The sequence below is a fragment of the Mirounga leonina genome, unplaced genomic scaffold (genome assembly GCF_011800145.1).
Source record: "Mirounga leonina isolate KUSES-001 unplaced genomic scaffold, KU_Mleo_1.0 Mir_127, whole genome shotgun sequence".
Lineage (NCBI taxonomy): Eukaryota > Metazoa > Chordata > Mammalia > Carnivora > Phocidae > Mirounga > Mirounga leonina.
The window spans coordinates 670,575-692,480 of record NW_023270316.1 but is presented as its reverse complement, the minus strand read 5'-3'; the positions used below and the strand labels follow the sequence as shown (position 1 = coordinate 692,480).

At 60.8% G+C, this 21,906-nt stretch overlaps 2 protein-coding genes across 2 annotated transcripts in view; both read right to left on the bottom strand.

Moving 5' to 3' along the window:
- Positions 1-322: 322 nt before the first annotated feature.
- On the bottom strand, positions 323-10,712 carry LOC118009215 (collagen alpha-1(I) chain). Its single transcript, XM_035003015.1, has 3 exons — positions 8,078-10,712; positions 7,616-7,986; positions 323-4,190 (listed from the first exon to the last, which is right to left on the bottom strand). The coding sequence occupies exons 2-3, from the start codon at positions 7,681-7,683 to the stop codon at positions 422-424; spliced, it is 3,837 nt and encodes a 1,278-aa protein (XP_034858906.1). The 5' UTR covers positions 7,684-7,986; positions 8,078-10,712; the 3' UTR covers positions 323-421.
- A 96-nt stretch (positions 10,713-10,808) lies between these two features.
- ADPRHL1 (ADP-ribosylhydrolase like 1) overlaps positions 10,809-21,906 on the bottom strand; it is a 16,675-nt gene continuing 5,577 nt past the window's right edge. Inside the window, exons 3-7 of the mRNA XM_035003017.1 lie at positions 16,775-16,900; positions 15,086-15,226; positions 13,735-13,862; positions 12,406-12,538; positions 10,809-11,714 (exon numbers count right to left, since the gene is read on the bottom strand). Of these exons, the coding sequence (XP_034858908.1) occupies positions 11,557-11,714; positions 12,406-12,538; positions 13,735-13,862; positions 15,086-15,226; positions 16,775-16,900 (686 nt within the window). The 3' untranslated portion in view covers positions 10,809-11,556. The remainder of the gene's footprint in view (positions 11,715-12,405; positions 12,539-13,734; positions 13,863-15,085; positions 15,227-16,774; positions 16,901-21,906) is intronic.

Here is a 21,906-nt window from a genome sequence, read left to right as displayed (position 1 = left end):
CACAAAGGGCAGGTGGCCCGGGCCGCCAAGACAGGACAAGAGAGACGCACACAAGCTCAGCAGCAAGTTTGAAGGTGTGGAAACAACATGGCTCTGTGTGGAGATAGCAATGTGGACCCGGGTGCCCTTGAGCACCGTAAAGAGCGGGACCCACGGCGACAAGCACCTGATGTCCTGGGGCGTCCCTAATCCTTGCTCTTCCGTCCCCAAGAAGCTACACGGGCCCCAGGAAGACGGTGCAGAACTCCACAGTTCGGGGACGCAGACCATCCTGGGGCCAGTTACCTGGAGGGAAAGGGATCCGCCACACGGCTCCCTGGACGCACACGTGTGAGGCCGGGTAGTTTGGAAGCAGGAAAGCAGCCTGGCCAAGACGCAGAAACCGAGGTGCCAGGCGTGTCCGTGTTCAGAAGCCGGGGCCTCACTTGGGAAGTTTGAACTTGTCGTTGGCCCTGATAATTGTCGGTCTGAAGGACAGATCAAAGGACCTCTGGTCGCCGAAGCTCTGGGCTCTATATTTGGCAAAGTGCGCCAGCCTTCGGTGGCGCTCACGTTCCGACGCACCGCTCCCTGCCTCCGGGGTGTTTGGGGGCCCCTCCTGGGCTGGGGTCCAGGGCGTCTCGCAGACCCCGGGCTTGGGTGCGGGCACTGCAGAGCCAGGCGCTGGCTCGGGGCCGGAGGACCGCTGGCTCCCGCCCACCGTGGGCTGGCTTTCTCCCACCTGGTGTGGCGCTCTAGGCTCCGCCTGGCTGCCCCTGGGGGCCGGTCCCCGGGACCTCCCCCTTGCGCCTGCAGTGGGCACTGCTTCCGATGAGCTGTCGGGGGGGCCTGCTGAGATGCGGGGCGCCATCCTGCCGGCCTGGGCCTGTGCCGGGCGCCCCGGCTTCTCTGGGGGGGAAGATGCCTGGTTCTCTCCAGCCTGGGCACCGTGTCCCCGAGGGAGGTTCTTTGCACGCCTCACCTGCTGCCCCTGCGCATGTTCTGGGCCTTTCTCACTGCGTTGGTGACCCGTCCCCACCTCAGTAGCCCCCACCTCAGCGCCACGGCCCCCCTCGACCTCCCCGGGCCGTGTCTGACCCTCTTTTGCAGCCCATGACCGAGGCTTCTGGCCCCACAGAGCTACCCCCTTCTCTGGGGGACCATCCAGCCCAATGGGCCCCGCAGCCCCCTCCTCTGGCACCCCCAGGCCTGCCCACGGTTGACGTCTGTTCCCGACCTCGACTCCCTCCCTCACGCCAGCCCTTGTGAGGGACGCAGGCGGCCCGTGTGCCTGGGGGTCCGGGCACTTGTGGGGCGCCCCGCCTACCCGCTGCCCTCCTTCTGCGGCTCCAGGTGATGGAGGCTGGCGGGGGGCCCCGGCGCCGGGAGGAACCTGGTCTTTGGGCAGGACGTGCTCGTCCTCCTCGGCCTGTTGGTTCTCAGGGCGCGAGGGCGGAGGCCCCACCGCGGCACTGCCCTGGGGCGTGGGGTGAGCCCCGCCTGGGGCTGGGGTCGTGTCTCCCCCCGAGGGGCTCCCGGGTGCAGCTGCGGACTTTCCGCCTCCCCCCACCACGCTAGCTTCACTCTCGGCCACGGTGCTCGTGCGTGGCCCCGCCTCCAGTGGGACGGTGGCCGGCGCCTCGGGGGCCTTGGGCTGGCACTGCCCCGAGACCCCACAGGCGCTGCTCTGGGCGGCTGCGAGCAGGTGCCTCCAGGGCCCGGGTGGGGCCGAGCCGGGCGGGGGGCTGGCGGCCCGGGTCAGGGCCGGGGCTGCCAGGCTGCGGTGTGTAGGCGGTGGGCGGCTCTGTCCCTCACGCACTGGGTGCCGCTCTGGGGCCGCGCTGTTAACGGGGTTCGGGATGTTACCTCTCGCTGGTGCGGTGTGACTCTCCATGGCCCCTGTGGCTGCCGCCCGCCTGGGGGCTTCGGGAGTTGGTTTGGGGCGTTCGCTGAGGGAGGTGGGTCTGTCGCTGCTGAGGCCGGGGTTGGTGCTCCCTGCAGCCCGCGGGCCGGGCCGGGCAGGGCCCCTTAGTGGCGGCCCCCTGAGCTCTCGCTCACACAGGACCTGCTCGTCCGCAGAGGTGGGACTGTCAGACGGGGTCCTGTCTCTGGGGGTGGCCTCCAGCGCTGCTGAGACGTCCGCTGGGTGTCCCATGTCGGCAGGCAGCACTTGCTGACGGCCAGGGACCGAGGAGCTGTCCCCTCTCCCTCGATTCTCTGAGACCATGGGATGATGCCATGGGGCATCCCTGCCACAGACCGGCCTGTCGCCTGATGCTGGCCACTGATGCTTCTCACAGGCCCGCTCAGGCACGTCTTCTCCTGCCGGGCCCTCAGGACGCCGGCGCTCCTTTGAATCCCCAAAGCTGTGCCCATTTGCCTTTCCCCAGGTGGGACGTCTCTGCGGAGCTGCCGCTGGGAGGTCCTGATCCACGCTGGTGGTGGCCCTTCCAGGCGGGACACTCAGGGCTCTAAGGGAGCCCCCAGCCATGCCGGCTGCCCTGGTGCTCTCACCATCTGTCCCCGTGGGAAATGGCACCCGAGCGCTTTCAAGCCCACCCCCACCCCTGCCTCCACCACTCAGAAGACTAGAACCTTTGTCTCTACCACCTGATGCCTTGGGCAGCATGGCAGGAGGTGGTGACATTTGGCACGTGTCTGGCCGGGCGACAGTCACCTGGGGAGACCCCACGGCCTTGGGCAGCGTGGCAGGAGGTGGTGACATTTGGCGCGTGTCCGGCCGGGCGACAGTCACCTGGGGAGACCCCACGGCTGACTGTGTGCATCGCAGGGCCTGGACCGTGGACAACAGAAGTGGCAGGATATGTCCTGCTACCTTCTGTTCCGGGGAAGTCTCCTGGACAGCGAACAGGGGGTCTCCTTCCGAGCCTAGAGTCACTCCTTCTGTTTCGTCCTCAGAACTGCAAACTGTGAGGGCAACCTCGGGGGCCATCCCTGCTCCCACACCCGGGAGCCCAGGCCACAGGCCCACGCTGGCTTCCCCAGGTGCCCCGGTGTGCTGTGCAGTGTCCCCTGCAGGGGGGTCCCCCGTCCTGTCGCCTCCCACTGCCCCAGCATGCCCTGGGCTGGCTGGTTTGAGTAGGGACACCAGGGGCTCACCGCCAGGAAGGGCCCCACCGCTGTGGGAGGCAGAGGAGGGGGCTGGCCCGGGGACGGGCAGGGACCCCCCACCCAGGAACACCGTTTCCGGGCTGTCCGCGCGAGCCGTGGCCCAGGGTGCTGGTGGCTGTGCGGGCCCCCCGCCGGGCTGTCTCTGTCCCACCGTTCTACTCCCCCTGGGTGCCACGCCCCCCGCGCTGGGCACACGCCCCTGATGCGAGTGGCTGATTTTGGCGCAGTGGGATAGCCAGCTCCTGGGGCCGCAGATGACGGTGGCGATGCTGAAGGCCAGCATGGGCTCCGTGGTGCAGGCCAGGAAGCGGGCCAGTGGTGTCCGGATGCAGGTGCTGGCCATGGTGGCCGTGCGGAGCACGCGGGTCTCGGGCCAGTGCGTCCTCCTCCTCTGCAGGTTCTTCTTTCTCCCCTCCGTGCGCAGTGGCAGCACCCTGGCCTCTGAGCAAAGACAGCCGCTCTGCTCAAACTTCTCCCGCAGTTTGGACAGGACTGAGCCCCTCTTGGTGGCCAGCTTTGGCAGGGGCGCCCTGGCCGCTCTGGGCTCCTCACAGACCTCCTTCTCCTCTGCGGCCAGGAACATCTTCAGAATGTTTTTCACGGTGCCCTTCCCGGTGGGGAGGCCCTGCCGGGGCTTCTGGCTGTGGCGTGGCTCCCGGTCCTGCAGGGGGCGGCCGGCTCCCTCCCGAGCCTTCTCCAGGAGCTTACTGATGGTGGCGGTCACCACGCTCCTGCCGGGGCCCTGCTTGTCCTTGGGGATCAGCCTCCCCACCTCCCGGGCCCTCTTGAGGCGGGGCTCGCGGCCCGTGCCCATGAACTTGGCCTGTAGGAGCTGGAAGCGGGTGGGCCGCTGCTGGCCGTCCTGGCTCCTGGGCGAGCGGCCGGCCCTGCTCTCCCCGCCGGCTGCCGTCCTGGCGGGAGGCGGCTCCGGGGGCCTGTCCTGGAGGTCAGTGACGTAGAGCAGCAGGCTACTGAGGATGGCTCGGGCGGCCGGGCCACACGTCACACTGCTGACCTTCTTTCTCAGGGCTCGGGCGTCAACGGGCTTCTCGCCACCACAAATCTTGCCGCGCTTGGAGCTGCAGGAAAAAAAAAATCAATCGTCACAGATTTTATCTTTGTTTTTTCCCAGGGTGACTCCATAGAACATTTCCTGTGGAGCAATCGCATTTCAAATACCCCAAAAGTCCGGGGGAGGACAGAGGCCTGGAAGCCTGGAGACGCAGACGAGGGATGCGCACGGCCTCTCGGGCCACCGTCCGCTGCCCGCTTCCAGCCCGCTGTCCTTCCAAGGGCTTCGGGAAGCGGTGTTAATAGCTCCGTGGAGGCCCTTGGGAAAGCGAAAGTGTGCTGGGGGGGGTTGACTGGTTTTATAACGGACATGTTATACTTGTATGAATAGGGAAAAAGTAAGCGTAGAGAAGTAACACTTTCTGTGGGGTTCTGTGCAAAGCTAGCTTTAGGTATGAGAAATGATGTTAACGCCACAGTTATATCCTGACTCAAGAGCCGCGGACAGACAGCGGGCCCTGGGCGGCCACGGGGGCCTCAGCTGGGGAAGGTCGTGGGGGCAGGAACGGAGGGCCGTGAACCCTGGAGCTGGAGGAAGTAGTCTCTGCTGACAAGCAGAGCAGATGAGACTTGCCAGGCACACGGGGCACCCCGGAATGCTCCCAGAGGTACCCTGCGGCTGAGGGGCCTGAGCCCCTGTCCCCCCGAGTCGCTTATCAGCACGGCGGCCACAGGCCCTTGACCTCAACCCAGCCACTGACAAGCCTCCTGGGGGTGGGTCTTGGGCACTTGATGGGGCTTCCCCTCTCCTGCACAGCCTGGCACGGGAGGGTCCTCCCTGGTGGGCGGGGGCACGTCTCTGAAGATGCACCGGAACGGAGCCCAGCCATTCAGCCTTCCAGCAATTCCTTCCAAGCAGACGATCGCCATGCAGAGCTAAGAACCACATCCTGCACAGATGGTCTTCACGCTGCTGTTGATGCCATGAAAACGTTGGCGCATTCTAAACGTGCAACACCGGGCCCTTTAGTGCACAGCACATCCCCGCGGAAGGAGAGCGCTATCCTGGCTCGGGAAGTGCTCACGGCGAAGGTGGAACGGCAAACTGCATGGCCCAATGTGGGCTTAGAAGCCAGACTGGAAGGAAACACACGATACTTTTCTTTTCGTGCTTTTATGCATTTCCCAGAAAAGAGGGCTTATAGAGGCCATACGTGTCCTCTTACACGGCTGTGAGGAGGTGCCTGGAGCAGCCCCCAGTGCCCGGCAGCACTCCTTTCGGGGGACGTGACCATGGACGCCTGCCCCCGCAGGCTCCCCAGAGCCCCAGTCAGCCCGGATGCGTTCAGTTCGCGCAGAGGGGCTGTGTTAGTTGTCCTCAGACACCGGACAACCACGACGACCCAGAGTGCGGGCAGCACCACCACCACGTCTCACTCTGCCGTCGCCAGGAGCCTGAGAACTTGCCTTTCCCACCAGTCTCCCGAGCCGCGGTGGCTGCTGGCCCGGGGACCCCACTTTGAGAACCCCTGGGATAGGTCGGGCTCTCTCCCAACCTTAGACAACTGTGGGTTTGGTGGGTTAGGCTCCTAAAACAAAACAGAAACCTGAATCCATTCCCAAGCCAGAGGGGTGTGAGCCGGCGCGGCCGCCGGCTGAGTCCACACGTGCACACAGTGAGCACCAGCTGAGTCCACACGTGCACACAGTGAGCACCAGCTGAGTCCGGGACCACAGCTCTGCCGGTCAGCAGCGGGATTGCCAAGGGGCTCGCCGGGCACACGGGGCGCCCACGCCGCCCACACCCCAGGCCTGGGACCAGGGGAGGCAGAAGAGCCTTTGGCTCCTCCACGCTGGTTCTCGAGCACGCCCAACTGGCATGCCTGCGTCACCGCCCGGCCGCTGCTTCCCCCGCCCCCAGGCCTGCAGGGATGCCCTCTCGCCCGCTACCCTCCGCAGGGTCACCAGAGACCTCGCTTTTCCTGCCAAGGCAGGTTGTCGGCAGCCACTCGGGGCTCCGCGGTCCAGGCTTCCTCCAGAGCCCGCGAGCTTCGTGTCCACGCCTTCGAAGGCAGCCCCGAGGAGACGCATCCAGGGACCCGCGGCAACAGGGAGGAGCGGCCACTGTGGGACCCTGATCAGCGCAGGCCCTCCTGCCGACCTGACTGCCACCACGGCTCTGTCTCTGAACCGAGCGCTGGGGTCAGTGGCCTCCCAGCCTGACGGGTAGCTGGCTGGCCGCCGGCTTCGTTTCCCGGAGACACAAGGCGGCGGGCAGGCCCGCATCTCTTCAGTGCAATTCACCCCAAGGCTCTGCCGTTGACCTCGTTGATCTGGCTGTGCGCCCCGCTGGTGCCCTGTGCTTGCCCGGGCTCATCTCACTTCACCTCGCTCTCTCGCCCGCCGTCCGCGTGGCTCCATGTAGGGGGGGCTCACCCGGGACACCCGGCTCTGCGCAGCTGGCCCGACCTCGGTCTCTCAGGCAGATCGCACGCGCTGAGCTCCCTCCCGGCGCCCCCATGGCCCACAGCTGCCACCCACCTGGCCAGGCTCTGCAATCCCAGTTTCCCTCCGCCGCGTGGCCACCCCTCCTCCTGTGCCCCCACATGCTCTGGCTCCTCCAGCCTCCACCGTGTCTAGAACTGGGTCCAAACTCTGCAGGCGAGGCTGCGGCCCTGAGTTCTTGTCACCACCTCCCCGTGCTGCACCCCTGCCCGCCTGTCCACGCTCGCGTCCCTCCTTCTGGGACCCGCGCTCTGGAAGACACCCACGGAAGCCTCGCCCCACCTGGAGCGTGGGGCCATCCCAGCCAGACCGACTCCTGGGCCGACGACCGGATGCCCGTCTCTGCGGAGTCCAGACCCTAGCTCCGTACCTGATGCACCTGTCAGTGCGGGCTGAGCCCGTGGCTGACCGAGCAGCAGGCCGACGCCGTGACCGTGCAGTTGCCTCCAGGGCCCGTCGTTGTGCGCGGGTCCCAGCTTCGTGGGGGGAGGCTGGCTGCAGCAGAGCCTACCACCTGCACCCCACAAGGGGACCTCGGGGCCCAGGACCTCGGTGTGCAGGCGGGGCCTGGGGCAGATGCAGATGAGGGCCTCCGGACGGGCCGGCCGCACCGCCAGCCACCCTCCTGGGGGCCATCGCTCACTTGGCCCTTCCATTCATCTTCACAACTGGGGACTGAGTCACTCGATGGCTGAACTAGATGTGGGGTCATTCTGACGTCTGAACACAGGCCCCGAGGACCAGCCTTGTGGCCTCGTGCGCCCCTGCAGCTTCCCTTGCCTACGGGCGCCGGGACCCCTCCGTCTGAACAGGAGGCAGCTCTGGAAGGGGTGCGGAGTGAGGGCAGCTCGGTGTGGACTGCACCCCATTTCTGTGCCGTCCATACTAGACGCCTCCCGCCGGGATCGCCAAGCTTCGACGCCGAGTGCCCCTCTGTGTCAGTGTTTACCTACCAGCCCACGGCGGGGCTGACACTCTGGGAACTCACCAGGCCTCCCACGGCTGCCTGACCCCGAACTTGAAGGCAGGCCCAGCACATTCTCCTCCGAGCCCCATACGCCCAGCCCGAACAGCATGTTGGACCGACGGGCCCTGCGCACCACAGACGAGGACAGTTGTGGGGAGCACCAGCCGTGTGTGCCTCAAAGCCAGCTTGCTTCCCTCTGGTCAGCGCTCCCCAGAGGCGGTCTGGGGTCCGCGGCTTCGTGGTGGGCAGCTGCCCCTGCCGGCTGGTGCAGGCGGGCCTCCCCAAGCCCGTGCTGGGACCGGAACACCTTTCTCTGGGGCCAGCGTGAGTAGCACGGCCACGACAAGCTTTCCTGGCAGTTCCGTTGGCACCTCTGGCTACCGAGAGGTCACCTGGAAATACAGGGCCTGGAGGGTCAGGGTGCAGGACGACCCCCTGATTGAGACCCTCCACCCCAGTCTGGCCCCAAAAGGCCAGCAGCACCAGGTCCCTCGGGGGTCTCAGTGGGGCCTTCCTGGTGGGCAGCGCCTGGCCTTCACCGTCTGCTTTATCAGCAGGCACAGGTCCGCCCTTGTCAGTGTGTCCTCGGGCAGCAAAGGGACGTCCCTGGCCTCCGTGTCCTCTTCTGAGATATGGGGTCTCCTAGGCCCTGTTGGGCAGACCGCCTAGTCCCAGGGCAGCAGGGACCACCCCCCGACAAGTGCATCCTTGGAAAGAAAGGGGAGAGAAGCCAGCCAGGATCACCCCCACAGTACTGCTCCCACGTTGTCTTCCACACAGAGAGCTGCGCCCCCACGGCGGACCTTGCTCCTTGCCAACCTGCACGCACCCTTCCCTGCCTTTCGGAGGGTGAGCCTGGGGCCGGGCCTGCCCCCTGCTGCCCTCTGGCCCAGCACACTTGCCCACTCGCCCCACACGGCCTGTGCCCTCCCGCGCCCTTGCAGCCCCTCCCCGCGGGCGCTCGGGGGACCACCTCCCCGACCAGGCCGGTCCTGCTGCCCAGAGCCATGAGGGGCAGTGAAGCTGAACCTGTGCATGAGTCAGGGCCAGGGAACCCGAGCCCGTGTTTTCCTAGAAATCAATCTGGCTAGAAGTGGTGGGCGGCCATCTGGGCTGCGGCGCCCCCAGCCCTGCCCCTGAGCCCCCCAGTTGGCCGGCTGCAGGAAGAGAGGGGCGTCGGTCCAGCCCCGGTGGATGGAGGCCCCGGGGTAGAAGCAGGCAGGCCGAGGGTTCTCGGGTGCCCCTCCCTCTTTCCCAGGGCACGGCCTCTGCTGGGCACGTCAGGCCGCATCGCCGAGAGAGACACCAGGCGAATGTGGCCTGGGGTTATCGCGGCAGCAATCAGCCCACGCGAGCAGCCGGGGCAGCTGCTGAATGGGGCTTTTTGGGCCACTTTGTGGCTTTTTGTGTGTTTTAACGTGCTTGAAAACAAGCTATTACAATGGGGCAGGATGGACACAGGGCCGAGAGCCGACAGGTGGGCGGGGGGTCTCCCTGGCGTCTGCGTCCCCATGGGCTGTGGCCCTGAGAAGGTCCTGTGTCCCCAGTGGCCTCCTCAGAAACGGGGGGTGTTTCCAGTTCCCCCCTGCGGACACCTGGCCGAGCCTCGGGTGCTGTCTGCGCTGGGTGCCTGCGGGCCTGGGGGCATCGGGGAGGCTGCTGGGCAGCTCAGAAGCGGGGTGTACATTCTGCATTCACGAACAGCTCTGACCGTCCTGTGTCCATTAGGCCGTGAAAGCCCCTCCTGCTGCCCTGCCCCCAACCTGGGGACCCCCTAACGGAGGGGTCGGTCCCAGAGAACCAGGCCGAGGCCGTTGTGAGTGGACCCTTCCGATCATGTCAGGGGACTTACCAGGTGGGGGCACCCAGCTCCCAGAGGGGCAGCATGTCTGCCAAACCCACCGCCGCTCTGGCTTCCAGATACGAAAACACTGGGAACAAGGGTTCAACATCTAAATGCAAAACCTCTTAACCGGAGAGTCCGGGGACACGGATTAATCAAATCAGCCTGAAGTCTAGACGCATGTGAGCAGAGCGGGGACCTGCTCCAACATTGGGGCCACGGCAGGAGTGGGGGCATGTCCCTGAGGCCACGGGGCTGCCCGGCGCTGCCCAGCACGGTCTGGAGCCCCAGCCTCTAAGCCCATGTGCCCACGCAGAGCCGGTGCGGGGGGGACACACCATCTGCACGGGGGGGACCTGCCTGACCCCTGCTCGCACAATGTGAAGAAGCCGGGCCACCGTGGAGATGAACGATCCTGCAGGAGGGATCGGAAGCGACATTCTAAAGCAGACACGGGGCGGCAGAAGCAGGAACAACTGAGTTACATGAATCACGGTGCCCAAGAAAGTGCAGCGGCTAAAAAGACAGGGTCCAAAAAATGCCAAAAGGAAGGCCTGCAGGTGTGCACAAATGTTTCCGCATCGTACGCGAGAGGCCGCTTCTGGGGCCGCCCGAGGGGCCTGGGAGCGCGACTCTGGCTGAGGGTTTGGGAGCCTCCTGCTCTCCACAAACCACCATGTACGCACCGCACTTGAATTTCAGAAGCCGTGTGTGTGCATTACCTCTGTAATAAGGATGAAATCACAAGTATTAAATGTTTTAAAATTTGAGCAGGTGCGCTGTTCACCTCATCACGTTTATGGTCTTGTTTTCTTCAGCGCGTGCATTTCTCTGCAGTGAGATGGGAGGCAGTCTACTCCTTTCAGGAGTCCTGTGAACTTTTGCTGAAATGTTTTATCATCAACCTGTGAATAGACCCACTTCCTGACTCAAGGATGGATCGGATTCTCCTAAACTGCGGGTACGATGGAGACGGAGTGTCCTTGCGCCCGACCGGGCCCCTCCCCTGGGGCCTGCCTCCAGCCGCCAGGGTCGGCGGGACATGGCTCGGCCACGGTGAGCATGGCAGCTTACCTTCACGGTCCTCTGCTCCTGAAGGCTGTGCTGAGCACCGTCCCCGCCCCCCAAGCCTGGGCCGCCCAGCCCAGAGCCCCCCACGCGGCTTTCTGCCTCTTCCCACAGAAAAGCACCAGCAGCAGCAAAGGTTAGTTCAGTTACTCCAGGACTCTCCTTGCCAGCCGCCCCCGGATCTACCGCCCCCCATCCTGAGAAGCGAGGGGGCGACCCCGCGGGCTCTGGGGGCCACCGGCCACGCTCAGAGGCCACCTTCCACGAAGAGAGCGGCCCCTGCCAAGCCGCCAGAGCTCCGTGTTAAACGTGAAACACCAATTGCTCTTTTATTCACACCAGATGCTACTTCAGAAAGACCGTGTCCGAGGTTATTTCTAGCAAGAGCGAGGGTTCTCTTCCTCAAGACTCGCAGACAGGGGCGCCCCGGCCACGGCGAGCAGCTGCGGGTCCCCAGCCACAAGGCTGGTGGAGCAGGTGGTGGAGGCCGAGGGCGGGCCTGGCAGGCCCGCGAGACGGCTGCAGACCACACCGAAGGAGAAGCGGGGACGCACGAGGACCCTTTATTTCCCAGTTTTCTCAGGCACTCTTTCCAAAGGGGCTGATTTTAAGATCTAGTGTGATTAAAAACGCCGGCTGGAAGTAGCGCGCTGTGGGCTGCCGGCGTCTGAGGCCAGGAGCGGCGGGGACGCGCGCTCGGTCCACGCACGGCGGGCGTGGTTAGTTTTGTTGGCGTGAGTGAGCGCGTAGCGTTAGTCGTGCGCGGAGTGAAATACACGATCGTCCCCGAGACTGTTTGTGCTCCCGTGTTTGGAGGCTCGGGGCCACAGACCCGGCGTGGGGCCAGTGATGCCTCCGGGCCACGTGAGGGCAGGACAAACATCCTCGCAGGACAGACAGTGCATTTCCTACGGCAGGTAGGGTTCTGACATCGGGGGAGGAGAGGGTTAAAATGTGATTATGGCCAGTGAGGCGTGGCGCACACCCAGGAGGGCCGTGGGCCGCCAGAGCTGGACGCGGCTCCCCACGGAGGGGCGGTGGCGGGAGGGCTTTACTTCTCCTCCGTGGACAGGTGGTACAGAGCCTCGCCCAGGCGCGCCAGCTCCTCCTTGTGCTCCAGGTCCTGGTACAGGCCCGTGGGAACCGCGTCCAGGCCGTGCAGCAGCCCGAACAGGCAGCCCGCGATGGTCCCCGTGGCCCCGCTCTCGCCTGGAATGAAACGCACGTCCTTAGGGGCCCCAGGGTCGAGGCGGTCGGGCGTGGCCCGTCTCAGAGACCCTCGGGGCAGCCCCCGCCCAGGGCCCAACCCAGGGGACTTGCTGTCCCTCTCCCACCCTCCCTCCTTGCACACCCTGACACACATGTGTGCAGATGCCCAGGCCGTCCTGGGGGCCGGGCACTCGGGGAGCTCACGTCTGCGGGCGCTGGCGTCTCCACCACCTCAGCACCAGGGACCGAGGGGCCCGGATGCCCATGGAGACTCCATGCTCAGCTCGAGGTGGTGTTTGCCAGGACTCCCCTCATTTCACACCCACAGGGGAGAGCGGGCACCGGGAGGCGGGGAATCCCTCGTCCCAGCCGCCCCTGGAGGGCTTGAACCCACAGCCGCCTGATGCAAAGGGCTACAGAGCCCTCTCCGGCTACAGAATCTGTACCAGCAGGATCCCCACTCTTAGCCCGGTGCCTTGAAGGAGAGGGACGCACACCCCGGTTCCCCCAGGTGCCCTTTTCTCATGACCCCGACTCCAACGGCCACTCGAGGCAGCACCACGCCCAGAGAAGGACAAACATTCCGGGGGCTCAGGAGGCCGGGCCCTTGGACATCCCGGGAGGGTGCTTTGGGGTGAGAAGGGGGTGCTGGTCGCCTGGAACCCAAGACCATTAAAGAAGGCAGTCTCACCTCCGTGACACATGGCCCGGTGGCAGAGCTCCGCCCAGCTGTCGCCTGCTCCTAGGAGAGCGTCGTAGGCGATCATGGGGGCATCGTGGCCCCGCCGGCCCCCTCGGCCTTCCGAGCTCCATTTTCGGTAAGCCTGCAGGAAGAGCCAGGGGTCAGGGTCATGCGAGACGTGAAGCCAATATTGGCTGGAGCGTGAGCTTCCTGGGTTCGTCCAGGGTGCCACTGGGCACCTACTCACTGTGCCGCATGGTCACTGGGGTGACCGTGCCCGGGAAAGATCCCCTTCTCGTGCTCCTACGGATGCAGGCATTCCAAAGACAAACAAACCTGACCACGTGTTGGGGTAGCCGCCAAGTCTGTGGTGACGGAGCCACGCGACCCGTGTCTGAGCGGAGCATGGGGCTAGCGGCCAAGGGTGGGCCAGGTGGTGGTGCCGAATGAAGCCTGGGGGTGCACCATGAGTGGAAAGGCTGGAGAGAGCCAGGAGCGGGCAGGGGCCGGGGTGCAGACTGGCCAGTCGCACCCCGGTGCCCTGGAGACAGAGTCAGCTTGGTTTGGGGCAACACCATCTGCAGGACCGCACACCAGGGCCTTCCTGCGTCCAGGGGAGGTCCCTGGGGGGCACTTAGAGGGGCGGTAGGGAGCACCCGAGGAGGAAGGGTGGGCCCTCCCCTCCCCTCCCCTCCCCTCCCTCTCCCTCTCCCTCTCCCTCTCCCCTTGCACCGTCCGGACACCTGGAATGCAGATGCTCTGGCTGGAGCCGGAGTGGCCAGCTTGGAGGACAGTGTGCCCTCAGAAGACAGAGGGCCCACACAGAATGTCCTCAGCTCCTCACCGCAAGGGACTTGCAACTCAGCTTTGGCATCCGTGGACATACGGGTAGTAAGTGTCTATCTTGGCTAAGCCACAGTGACTCAGGGTTTTCCCTTGTGCTACCAAACCCGATGCTGACCGTGTCAGCCAGTTAGGGGTCTTCTCAGCATGAGGACAAGGGCCTGCACAACCTTATTCGTCATGTACGACTTTAAGTCCTAGCCCCTAGAAAAAATGAAGTGGAATGGAACATCTTTAACAAGCGCATTTTCCCCAAACTTTCTAGCACGTACCATGCTTTAAATGAGAGAAAATGGAAAGATAAAGTTTTGTCTGCTTCACACATGCTTCCTCCAGGAAGGTTTCCACACCCGCCCCCGCGGCTGCTCTGGGTCCCTGGTTGCTGCCGGGGGAGCCCCAGGCCGGGCGCTAGACGTGGCAGGAACACGGCGGGAACCCCAGGCCGTGGGACCCCGACAAGTCCTGTCCCCAGCCCTCGGACCCGGCAAGACTCACCTTGTCCCTCGCCTCGGAGTCGTAGCAGTCGGGGAAGACAGCTTTGCTTCCCGTGTCGTCGCTGATCTTTCTCTCCTCCAAGTAAAACTGCCATTTGGCTTCAAAGTAAAACCAGTGCTCCTGGTATTCTAAACATAAAGAACGGGGTGGGCTGCACGCGCGGGGCGGGAGGTGGGGGCTGAGCCCCACCCGGCGACCGCTCTGCGGCTCGGTCATGCTTGTGTCTGCAGCTACTTTGGAACCAGAGTGAGGAAGGTGGAGACGGGGCCCAAAGCGACCCCAAACCTTGTTGACTCTATTCCGAACCCAAGGCCGGGACTGCAGTGCTTCCAAGAGCATCCCCTTGAAAATTCTGAGCCTGTATCCCTTCCCTGATGCAACGCAGCCTGGGAGGAGGCGTTTCCTTACTCCCGGCTGACCGCCCGGCGCGCAAGCCCAGAGGGGTTGAAAGGACCGTCCAAAACCACAGGGTGAAGGGGACGCTCGTGGCGGCAGCTACGCCAGCGCAGGTGTAGACACACGAGCCGCTGGGCGTCCCTCCGGCAGGCGGCTGGGCCGGCAGAACGTGGCAGGCTCCTCGCCAGCCCGACGGAAACTCCTGGCTCACGGGGCACAGCGCGGCAACTTACGCCAGAAACCCTCCTGGACAGCTTGAGAACATCCTCACGCAGCTCCCATCCCTCCCAGAGGGAGAGAGCCCTGTGGAGGGCTGGCCGCCCGAGGAGAAGCCGTGGGCTTCCTAGTCCTGCACCTGCTTCTCGCGTCTGGTCCGTCAGGCCACCACTCGCCCAACCGCAGCCGCACCGCAATCCCCTAGGACCTCTGCTGGACAAGCTGATGGATACCCCACTGGGGGCCAAGGAGGGTGTGTGTCATTTGACGGCGGGTTTGAGGTAACTGGGGACATTCCTGGGTGTAAATGTCACCAGTGGGCACAGATGCCCGTCTGGCCTTCGTGGCAGCAGACTTCGGGTCAGGCCGTCCATAAGGTGCAGGAGCAGTGCAGACGTCAGTGTGGGTGTCCCTCGCCCATCTCCGGGGAATGGGCTACTTAAGGACCATCTGGAAAACCAAACCTAAGCATGCACCCCTCTCGTCTCTCCAGCTGCCGTCAGACAGCAGGAGGCCCGGGGTCGGATTGCAGCAGCTCACACTGTGCCGGGTCTCCTGGCTACTGGGGTCCCCTGGGCAGGTGTCGTCCTCCGCCAGGGGTGCCCCGGCCCCCTTGGTGGGGTCAGCCCTCGGTTTCAGTGTGGGGTGAACCGTCTGGGAGCCCTGTGTGTCCAAATCTGCCCCGAGGCTGAATCAGAGCAACCCGTTCAAGTGCGACAGGAAGGGGGGCCGGGCTCACCTGCCAGGTGCCGGATGGTCTTCTTACAGTATTCCTCAGCCAGCGGGATCGTCCGCATCATGTCCCTTCCCCACTGCTCCAGAGGCTTCCCTTGTGCAGCGTATGATGCAAACAGGGCCGTGCACAGGGACCCGAGGAAGCCTGCAGGGCGGGGGGCAGAACAACACAACGATGGCATCTGGGCTCGCGTCCTGGGCCGTTGCCCTGTGCACACTGGCCTTCTGTTTCCTGCACAAAGGGGTGCCATGACCCCTTGCAAGGGCCGTCGTGGGGACAGATGGTTCTCAGCACAGAGGAGCGCCGCCAGGCCAGCCCAAGACGCACGGAGACCACAGCCACGCAGGAAAGGGCATGGCCATCTCCAGAGATGCTCTCAGTGGCTCGCTGGCCACTCTGGGAGGCATTGCCATGGGCTGGGAGTGAGGGTCCCGTTCTCAGACCCACTACCGTGCTGACCACCTGCCATCACCCCGCCCCCTCTGGGTATCCAGCATCTAGGACGCGCACACGGTAACACGACCATGACGCTTGCAGCCAGCCGTATCTGGAACACTGGACAGGAGCCGACATGCCTTCCCTGGCGTTGCCCGCATGCCACCAAACCCTCAGTGTTTCATCAAATCTTTCATTAGAAACAAATTATATGAGGGGCGCCTGGGTGGCTCAGTCATTAAGCATCTGCCTTTGGCTCAGGTCATGGTCCCAGGGTCCTGGGATCGAGCCCCACGTCAGGCTCCCTGCTCAGTGGGAAGCCTGCTTCTCCCTCTCCCTCTCCCCCTGCTCGTGCTCTCTCTCTGTTGAAAAAATAAATAAAATCTTAAAAAAAAAAAAGTGGCCTTGAAAGAAGGAACAGTGGACGTCGGGCTCCCTGCTCAGTGGGAAGCCTGCTTCTCCCTCTCCCTCTCCCTCTCCCCTGCTCGTGCTCTCTCTCTCTCTCTGTTGAAAAAATAAATAAAATCTTTAAAAAAAAAAAAAAAGTGGCCTTGAAAGAAGGAACAGTGGCTGGGCAGCAGCGAGCAGTCTGTGGACCTGCAGGGGCTGGGGAGGGCACGCCACTTGCCTTGCCAGGATTCAAGGTGGTTACAGGTGTGGGAGTTCCAAGTCCTTCTTTCTTAAACTTAGGCGCTGCCTGCCCTTCTAGGTCATGACTCACAGTCAGCTGGGGCCCCACCTGCCTTCCCTCCGTGTGCTGGACATGCGGTGGGGAACCCCGGGGTGCAGCTGCCGAAGCACCAGCCAAGAGGCCCATTGTTCTACCCACTCTCTCCTCGTGCTCAGGGAGACCCAGCTCCCAGCGCCTCCATCCAGGTGGGCAAACAGAGGCACGGGTGGTGAAGGGGTGCCGCTCACGAGGCCCGTGAGTGTTGGTCTGGCTCAGGCCCCACCCGGGGGCAGCACTTGGCAGCAGATGGTGCCCAACGCTTGTGACATAAATGTGCATGCCCAGGACGTCAACCCAAAGCCCAGCTTCCCTCAGACAACTGGGGCTGCTCTTTCTTCCTGGCGCAAACGGCCCTGCACCTGCTGGGGATTCTCCCCTCCAGCATCGCCACGCTCCATGCCAGGCCTGCTTTTAGGTCGAAAACAGAGCGTAAGCAGACCTGAAGACGGAGAAGGCCAAGTCCGCCGACAGGCAAACGGACCACACGGTGGGTAGGGCTTCCGCGGGCGCCACACAGGAAGCGTCACCTGTGGGGTGGTTGTGGGTCATCCTGCCACACTCGACGCTCACTTCCACGAGTGTCTCCAGGCGCTCGGGCTTCCAGTACCGCATGCCGATGCACATGGCTTTGGTGGCGGCTCCATACCCCGAGCCTACACGGAACACAGAATGCCCAGTTTCAGACGAGTGCTCCAATAACCCCCTCCGGCAACCGAACTTTCACATGTAACCCGAACACGTATGGAATGCTTATCACAGTGTCATTTACGTGAGTGAAAACAAGCAGACGACCCAAATGCCCGACAAGGAGCACAGAGTAAGCAACTTGCAGAGCTCCCGTATGTTGGAACGTTATTCCGGCATTGAACCCAGAATTTCTGATGGCTTGGGCAAGTGCTCTTAACATGCTCTCCAGGGAAAACGTGGTGCACAGAGCTGCAGACAGCAGGCTTTAAGCTGGACACATTTGCTCTCTGGGAAGGGAGTTCAGCTGAGCTGTAAATGCGCGGGTTTCAGGGCCCCGGGTGTGACAGGGTCCCGCTGTGACGCGGGGCGATGTGCGGCACCAGCTCCCCGGTAAAGATGGTGGACCTGGCCGCCAGTCGCTCCAAAGATCTTCTCGTGCCCTCCTGCCCTCCCACCCACCACAGACCCGGGGCCACAGGTCCGTATGCATTTCCTAGAGTTGCATGTGTGTGGCATCACGTAGAAGATGGTTTCTTTTGCCTGGCATCTTTCACCCAGGGTGACCACTCGGACGCATCCGAGCCGTCCTGCGGCATAGCTGACCCCTTCTCCAGCTGGGTGGACTCTGCGTGCGGAGCGGCTGCCACTCTGCCCTCCCACCTGCTGACACCTGCCCTCCCACCTGCTGACACTTGGCCTCCCACCTGCTGACACCTGGCCTCCCACCTGCTGACACCTGCCCTCCCACCTGCTAATACCTGCCGACACCTGCTGATGCCTAGGCTGTTTCCATTGGTGGACGACCTGTGAACACTCCTAACCAAATCTTTGTACGGACACACGCTTTCTTTTCTCGCGGGCAGACTCCTCGGACTGGACCGTTTAGCTCACCCGACGGATGAGAGGAGGAGCTGCCAAACAGGCTTCCAAAAGTGGTTGTTGTGTTCTATGTCCCACCGGCAGCTCCTCTTCGCCCCTGATGCTCTTCACGGTCAGTCTTTCCACAACAGCATACGTGGTGGTGTCTCGTTTCCTAAGAATAATCGTGCTGAGCATATTTTCATGTGCTTGTTGGCCACTCCTGTCTCTTCCTGGGGGAATTGCTCCCTTAATATTTCTCTCGTTTCTGTTTTGGGTTGTTTGTTTTCTTATTAAGTTTTAAGAGTTCTGAGTATTTATCAGATGTGTGCTTTGCAAGTATTTTCTCCCAATCTGTGATTTGCTGTTTTATTCTTTCAACCGTCTTCTGGAGAGCAGGATGAATTCGGGGAGCATGTGTCCCCTTCAGTTCCCTGGGAGAGTTGTGTGCAACTGGTTCTCTTTCTTCTGTAGCTGTTTGGTAGAATTTTCCAGTGAGGCCGTCTGAGCCTGGGGTTTTCTTTGTAGTTTCTCTCAGATATAGTGCTATTTAGATGATCTACTTCCTCTCGAGTAACCTTTGGCAGTTTGTGTCCTTCGAGGAACTTGTCCATTTCATCTAAGTTGTTAAATTTATTGGAACGAATTTTTAATAATATTCCCTTATTTCCTGTCAAATGATCTTCTAGCGGAGATCGCCTCTCCGCTGGACGCTGGCACTTTGGGTCCCCTTTTGTCCTGACTGGTCTGGCTCTAGGTTCGTCAACTTCTTCATCTTCTTAAAGAACCAGCATTTGATTTTGTCAATTTTCTCTGTCTTTTTGTTGTTGTTGTTGTTGTTTTGTGGCACTGATTTCCACTTGGATCTGAAGGGTTTAATTTGCCCTTTATTCTCCAGTCTCTCAATGTGAATATTGAGGCCTTAATATTGATTCTCTGCCCACAATCATGGGTTTGTCTATTTCTCTTGCAGTTCTATCGGCTTCAGCCTCCTACATTGTACAGCTTGGTTGTTAGTACACGAATGCTTGGGTTGGCTGTGTCTTCCTGGTGAGCAGGTGTGTTGTCATGATGAAATTGCCTTCTTGGGGCGCCTGGGTGGCTCAGCTGTTTAGCGTCTGCCTTCGGCTCGGGTCGTGATCCCGGGGTCCGGGGATCGAGCCCCACGTCGGGCTCCCTGCTCGGCGGGGAGCCTGACTCTCCCTCCCCCACTCCCCCTGCTTGTGTTCCCTCTCTCGCTGTCTCTCTCTGTCAAAAAATAAATAAAAATCTTAAAAAAAAAAAAAAAGAAAGAAATTGCCTTCTTTTCCCCGGCAGTGGTCTTTGCTCCAAAACTTGCTTTTTGTGATATTAACAGAGCAAGCTTTCCTCCAACTGGTGTTCGCATGGTGAACCCTTCCTCCGACTAACCTACCTGTGCCTTCATATGTAAAGTGCATTTCCCATGAGCAGCCTAGAGCTGGGACTTGCTTCTTCCTCCCACCTGAGCCCCTGCCATTTATTTGGAGTCATTAGACCATTTACATTAGATGTGATCACTGATGTGATCAGGGTCAAGTCTGTCGTCCTGTTTTTGCTTCCTTTTCTCTCTTGTCTGCCTATTTTGGGTCGAATATTCCTGAGCAGTGAGATGAGATGCCCACCATGTGGGGGCAACGCCCGCCACCACGAGGAGGAGCCCTCAGGCCTCGGCCCTCTTCTCTGGTCTCTGGTCTCTGCGAGAGGAGGACGCAACACAGGGACGCAGGGTTGACGCTTCCCTCCCTGGAAAGAGAAGACACGCAGGAAAACCTGCATTGGTAGCATGCTCTGCTCTCCCGTGGCGGCGCGTCCTGAAGCCGAGGTGGGGCTCGTGCCGCAGCAGAGGCCCGTTCTCTCCCTGCGGGGCAGCCACTCCTGCGGCGTTGGTTAGGGCTGTGTGACGCTCAGCAGTTCAGGGAAGGTCATGCATACCTGGAATAGCGGAAGTGTTCCCCTGATGAGGTGGAAGAGTCCAAGGCCAAGGGACAACCTTGCACCTGGTCTCCCCAGACGGGAGCGTTCCAGGCTGGGACTCGGGTCACTTGCGGCGGCTTCCCTGGCAAATACTTCTAAAAGATTCCACTTTCTCTTTCGTTTGCTTATTAGTTACAACTGTCTTGTGATGTTAATAGTTGCTGTGGGGCTGAGTACCCCGCCTGTAACTTACCACAGCCCCCTCACGCCTCGGACAAGCACCGTGGGGCCGCTCACCTCCACCCTCCCCAGCCGGCCTCCGCCACGCTGCGTCCGACACCTGCTCACGAGCACTTTATAAACCCGCGGTACACGACCAGTTTTGAAGTCGAAGATCCTTTGAAGAGATTTCAGTAGTAAGTTACAAATTCTTCCCTATTTAGCCATGTGATTACGATTTCCATCGAAGTTCTTCTCCTGTGGATTCCATTCTGTGCTCGGTTCCTTCTGCCCGAATGACGGCCGTCCCTTAACCTTCCTCACAGTGTGACTGCTGGTGATGAAGCCCTTTAGCTTCTGTTTGCCTGGAAAGGGCTATGTGGCCATTGCTTCTGTAGGACTCTGTTCTGGGAGAACTCCAGGTGAGTGTTTGGTGCCCACATGACCTGCTTCTCACAAGAGACCCACACCCTCCTCCCTGGGCTGTCAGCACACAGCGCGGTTTTCTCCTTATTATTAGTTTGGAGAAATTTGAATGCCATGTGCCATAGTGTAGTGTTCCCCATGTTTCTGTGCTTGGAAGTTACTGAGTTTCTTCAATCTGTGGGTTTACAGTTTTCATCAAATTTGGAGAGATTTTGGCCACTATTTCTTTTTTTTTCCCTTTTTGGGGGGTTTTATTAAAATTCAAGTTAGCTAACATATAGTGTATTATTGGTTTCAGAGGTAGAGTTCAGGGATTCATCTGTTGCATAGAACACCCAGTGCTCATTGCATCATGTGCCGTCCCTCATGCTCATCCCCCAGTTACCCCCTCCCCTCACCCCCCTCCCCTCCAGCAACCCTCAGTCTGTTTCTTAGAGTTAAGAGTCTCTTATGGTTTGTCTCCCTCTCTGATTTCATCTTATTTTATTTTTTCTTCCCTTTCCCTTTGTTCATCTTTTTTTTTTCTTAAATTCCACATATCAGTGAGATCATATGATAATTTTCTTTCCCTGATTTATTTCCCTTAGCATAATACCCTCCAGTTCCATCCACATCGTTGCAAATGGCAAGATTTCATTCCTTTTGATGGCTGCATAGTATTCCATTGTATATATACACCACATCTTCTTTATCCATTCATCTGTCGATGGACATCTTGGCTCTTTCCACAGTTTGGCTATTGTGGACATTGCTGCTATAAACATCGGGGTGCACGTAACCTCTCGGATCACTACATCTGTATCTTTGGGGTAAATACCCAGTAGTGCAATTGCTGGATCGTATGGTAGCTCTATTTTCAACTTTTTGAGGAACCTCCATACTGTTTTCCAGAGTGGTTGCACCAGCTTGCATTCCCACCAACAGTGTAGGAGGGTTCCCCTTTCTCCGCATCCCCGCCAACATCTGTCATTTCCTGACTTGTTAGTTTTAGCCATTCTGACTGGTGTGAGGTGGTATCTCATTGAGGTTTTGATTTGGATTTCCCTGATGCCGAGCGATGTTGAGCACTTTTTTGTGTGTCTGTTGGCCGTCTGGATGTCTTCTTTGCAGAAATGTCTGTTCGTGTCTTCTGAGATTTTGGCCACCATTTCTTCAAATCATTTTGTTGCCCTCCGCTCTGTGTGGAGCCCTGTCACAGGCACGTGAGGTTGCTGTAAGTTGCCTATGGCTCACTGGTGCTCTTCTCATACTTTTGGACTCTTTTTCCTCTGTGCCCCCTTCTGGGTTGTTTCTATTGCCGTGCCTTCAGACTCACCAGGTTTTTCTTCTGAAATGCCTAATCTGCTGTTAATCTCAGCCAATGCATTTAGAAAGTCAGACATTGTAGTGTTTTTTCTGGAAATGTGATTTAGGTTCTTTTTATACATCCATGTCCTTACTTAACTTTTCAACCTATGGAATACATACTATTTTATACCTGTTTGATAACTCTAACCTCTGCATCAGGTTTAATTGGTTTCGATTGAGTTTTCTC

Bases quoted from the DNA above. Each gene is read 5' to 3' on its own strand.
- LOC118009215 (XM_035003015.1), bottom strand. From the start codon at position 7,683: ATGGGGCTCGGAGGAGAATGTGCTGGGCCTGCCTTCAAGTTCGGGGTC. The intron at 4,191-7,615 runs GTGAGTTCCCAG...TTTTTCCTGCAG, and splicing joins AGGCAGCCGTGGGAGGCCTG to CTCCAAGCGCGGCAAGATTT.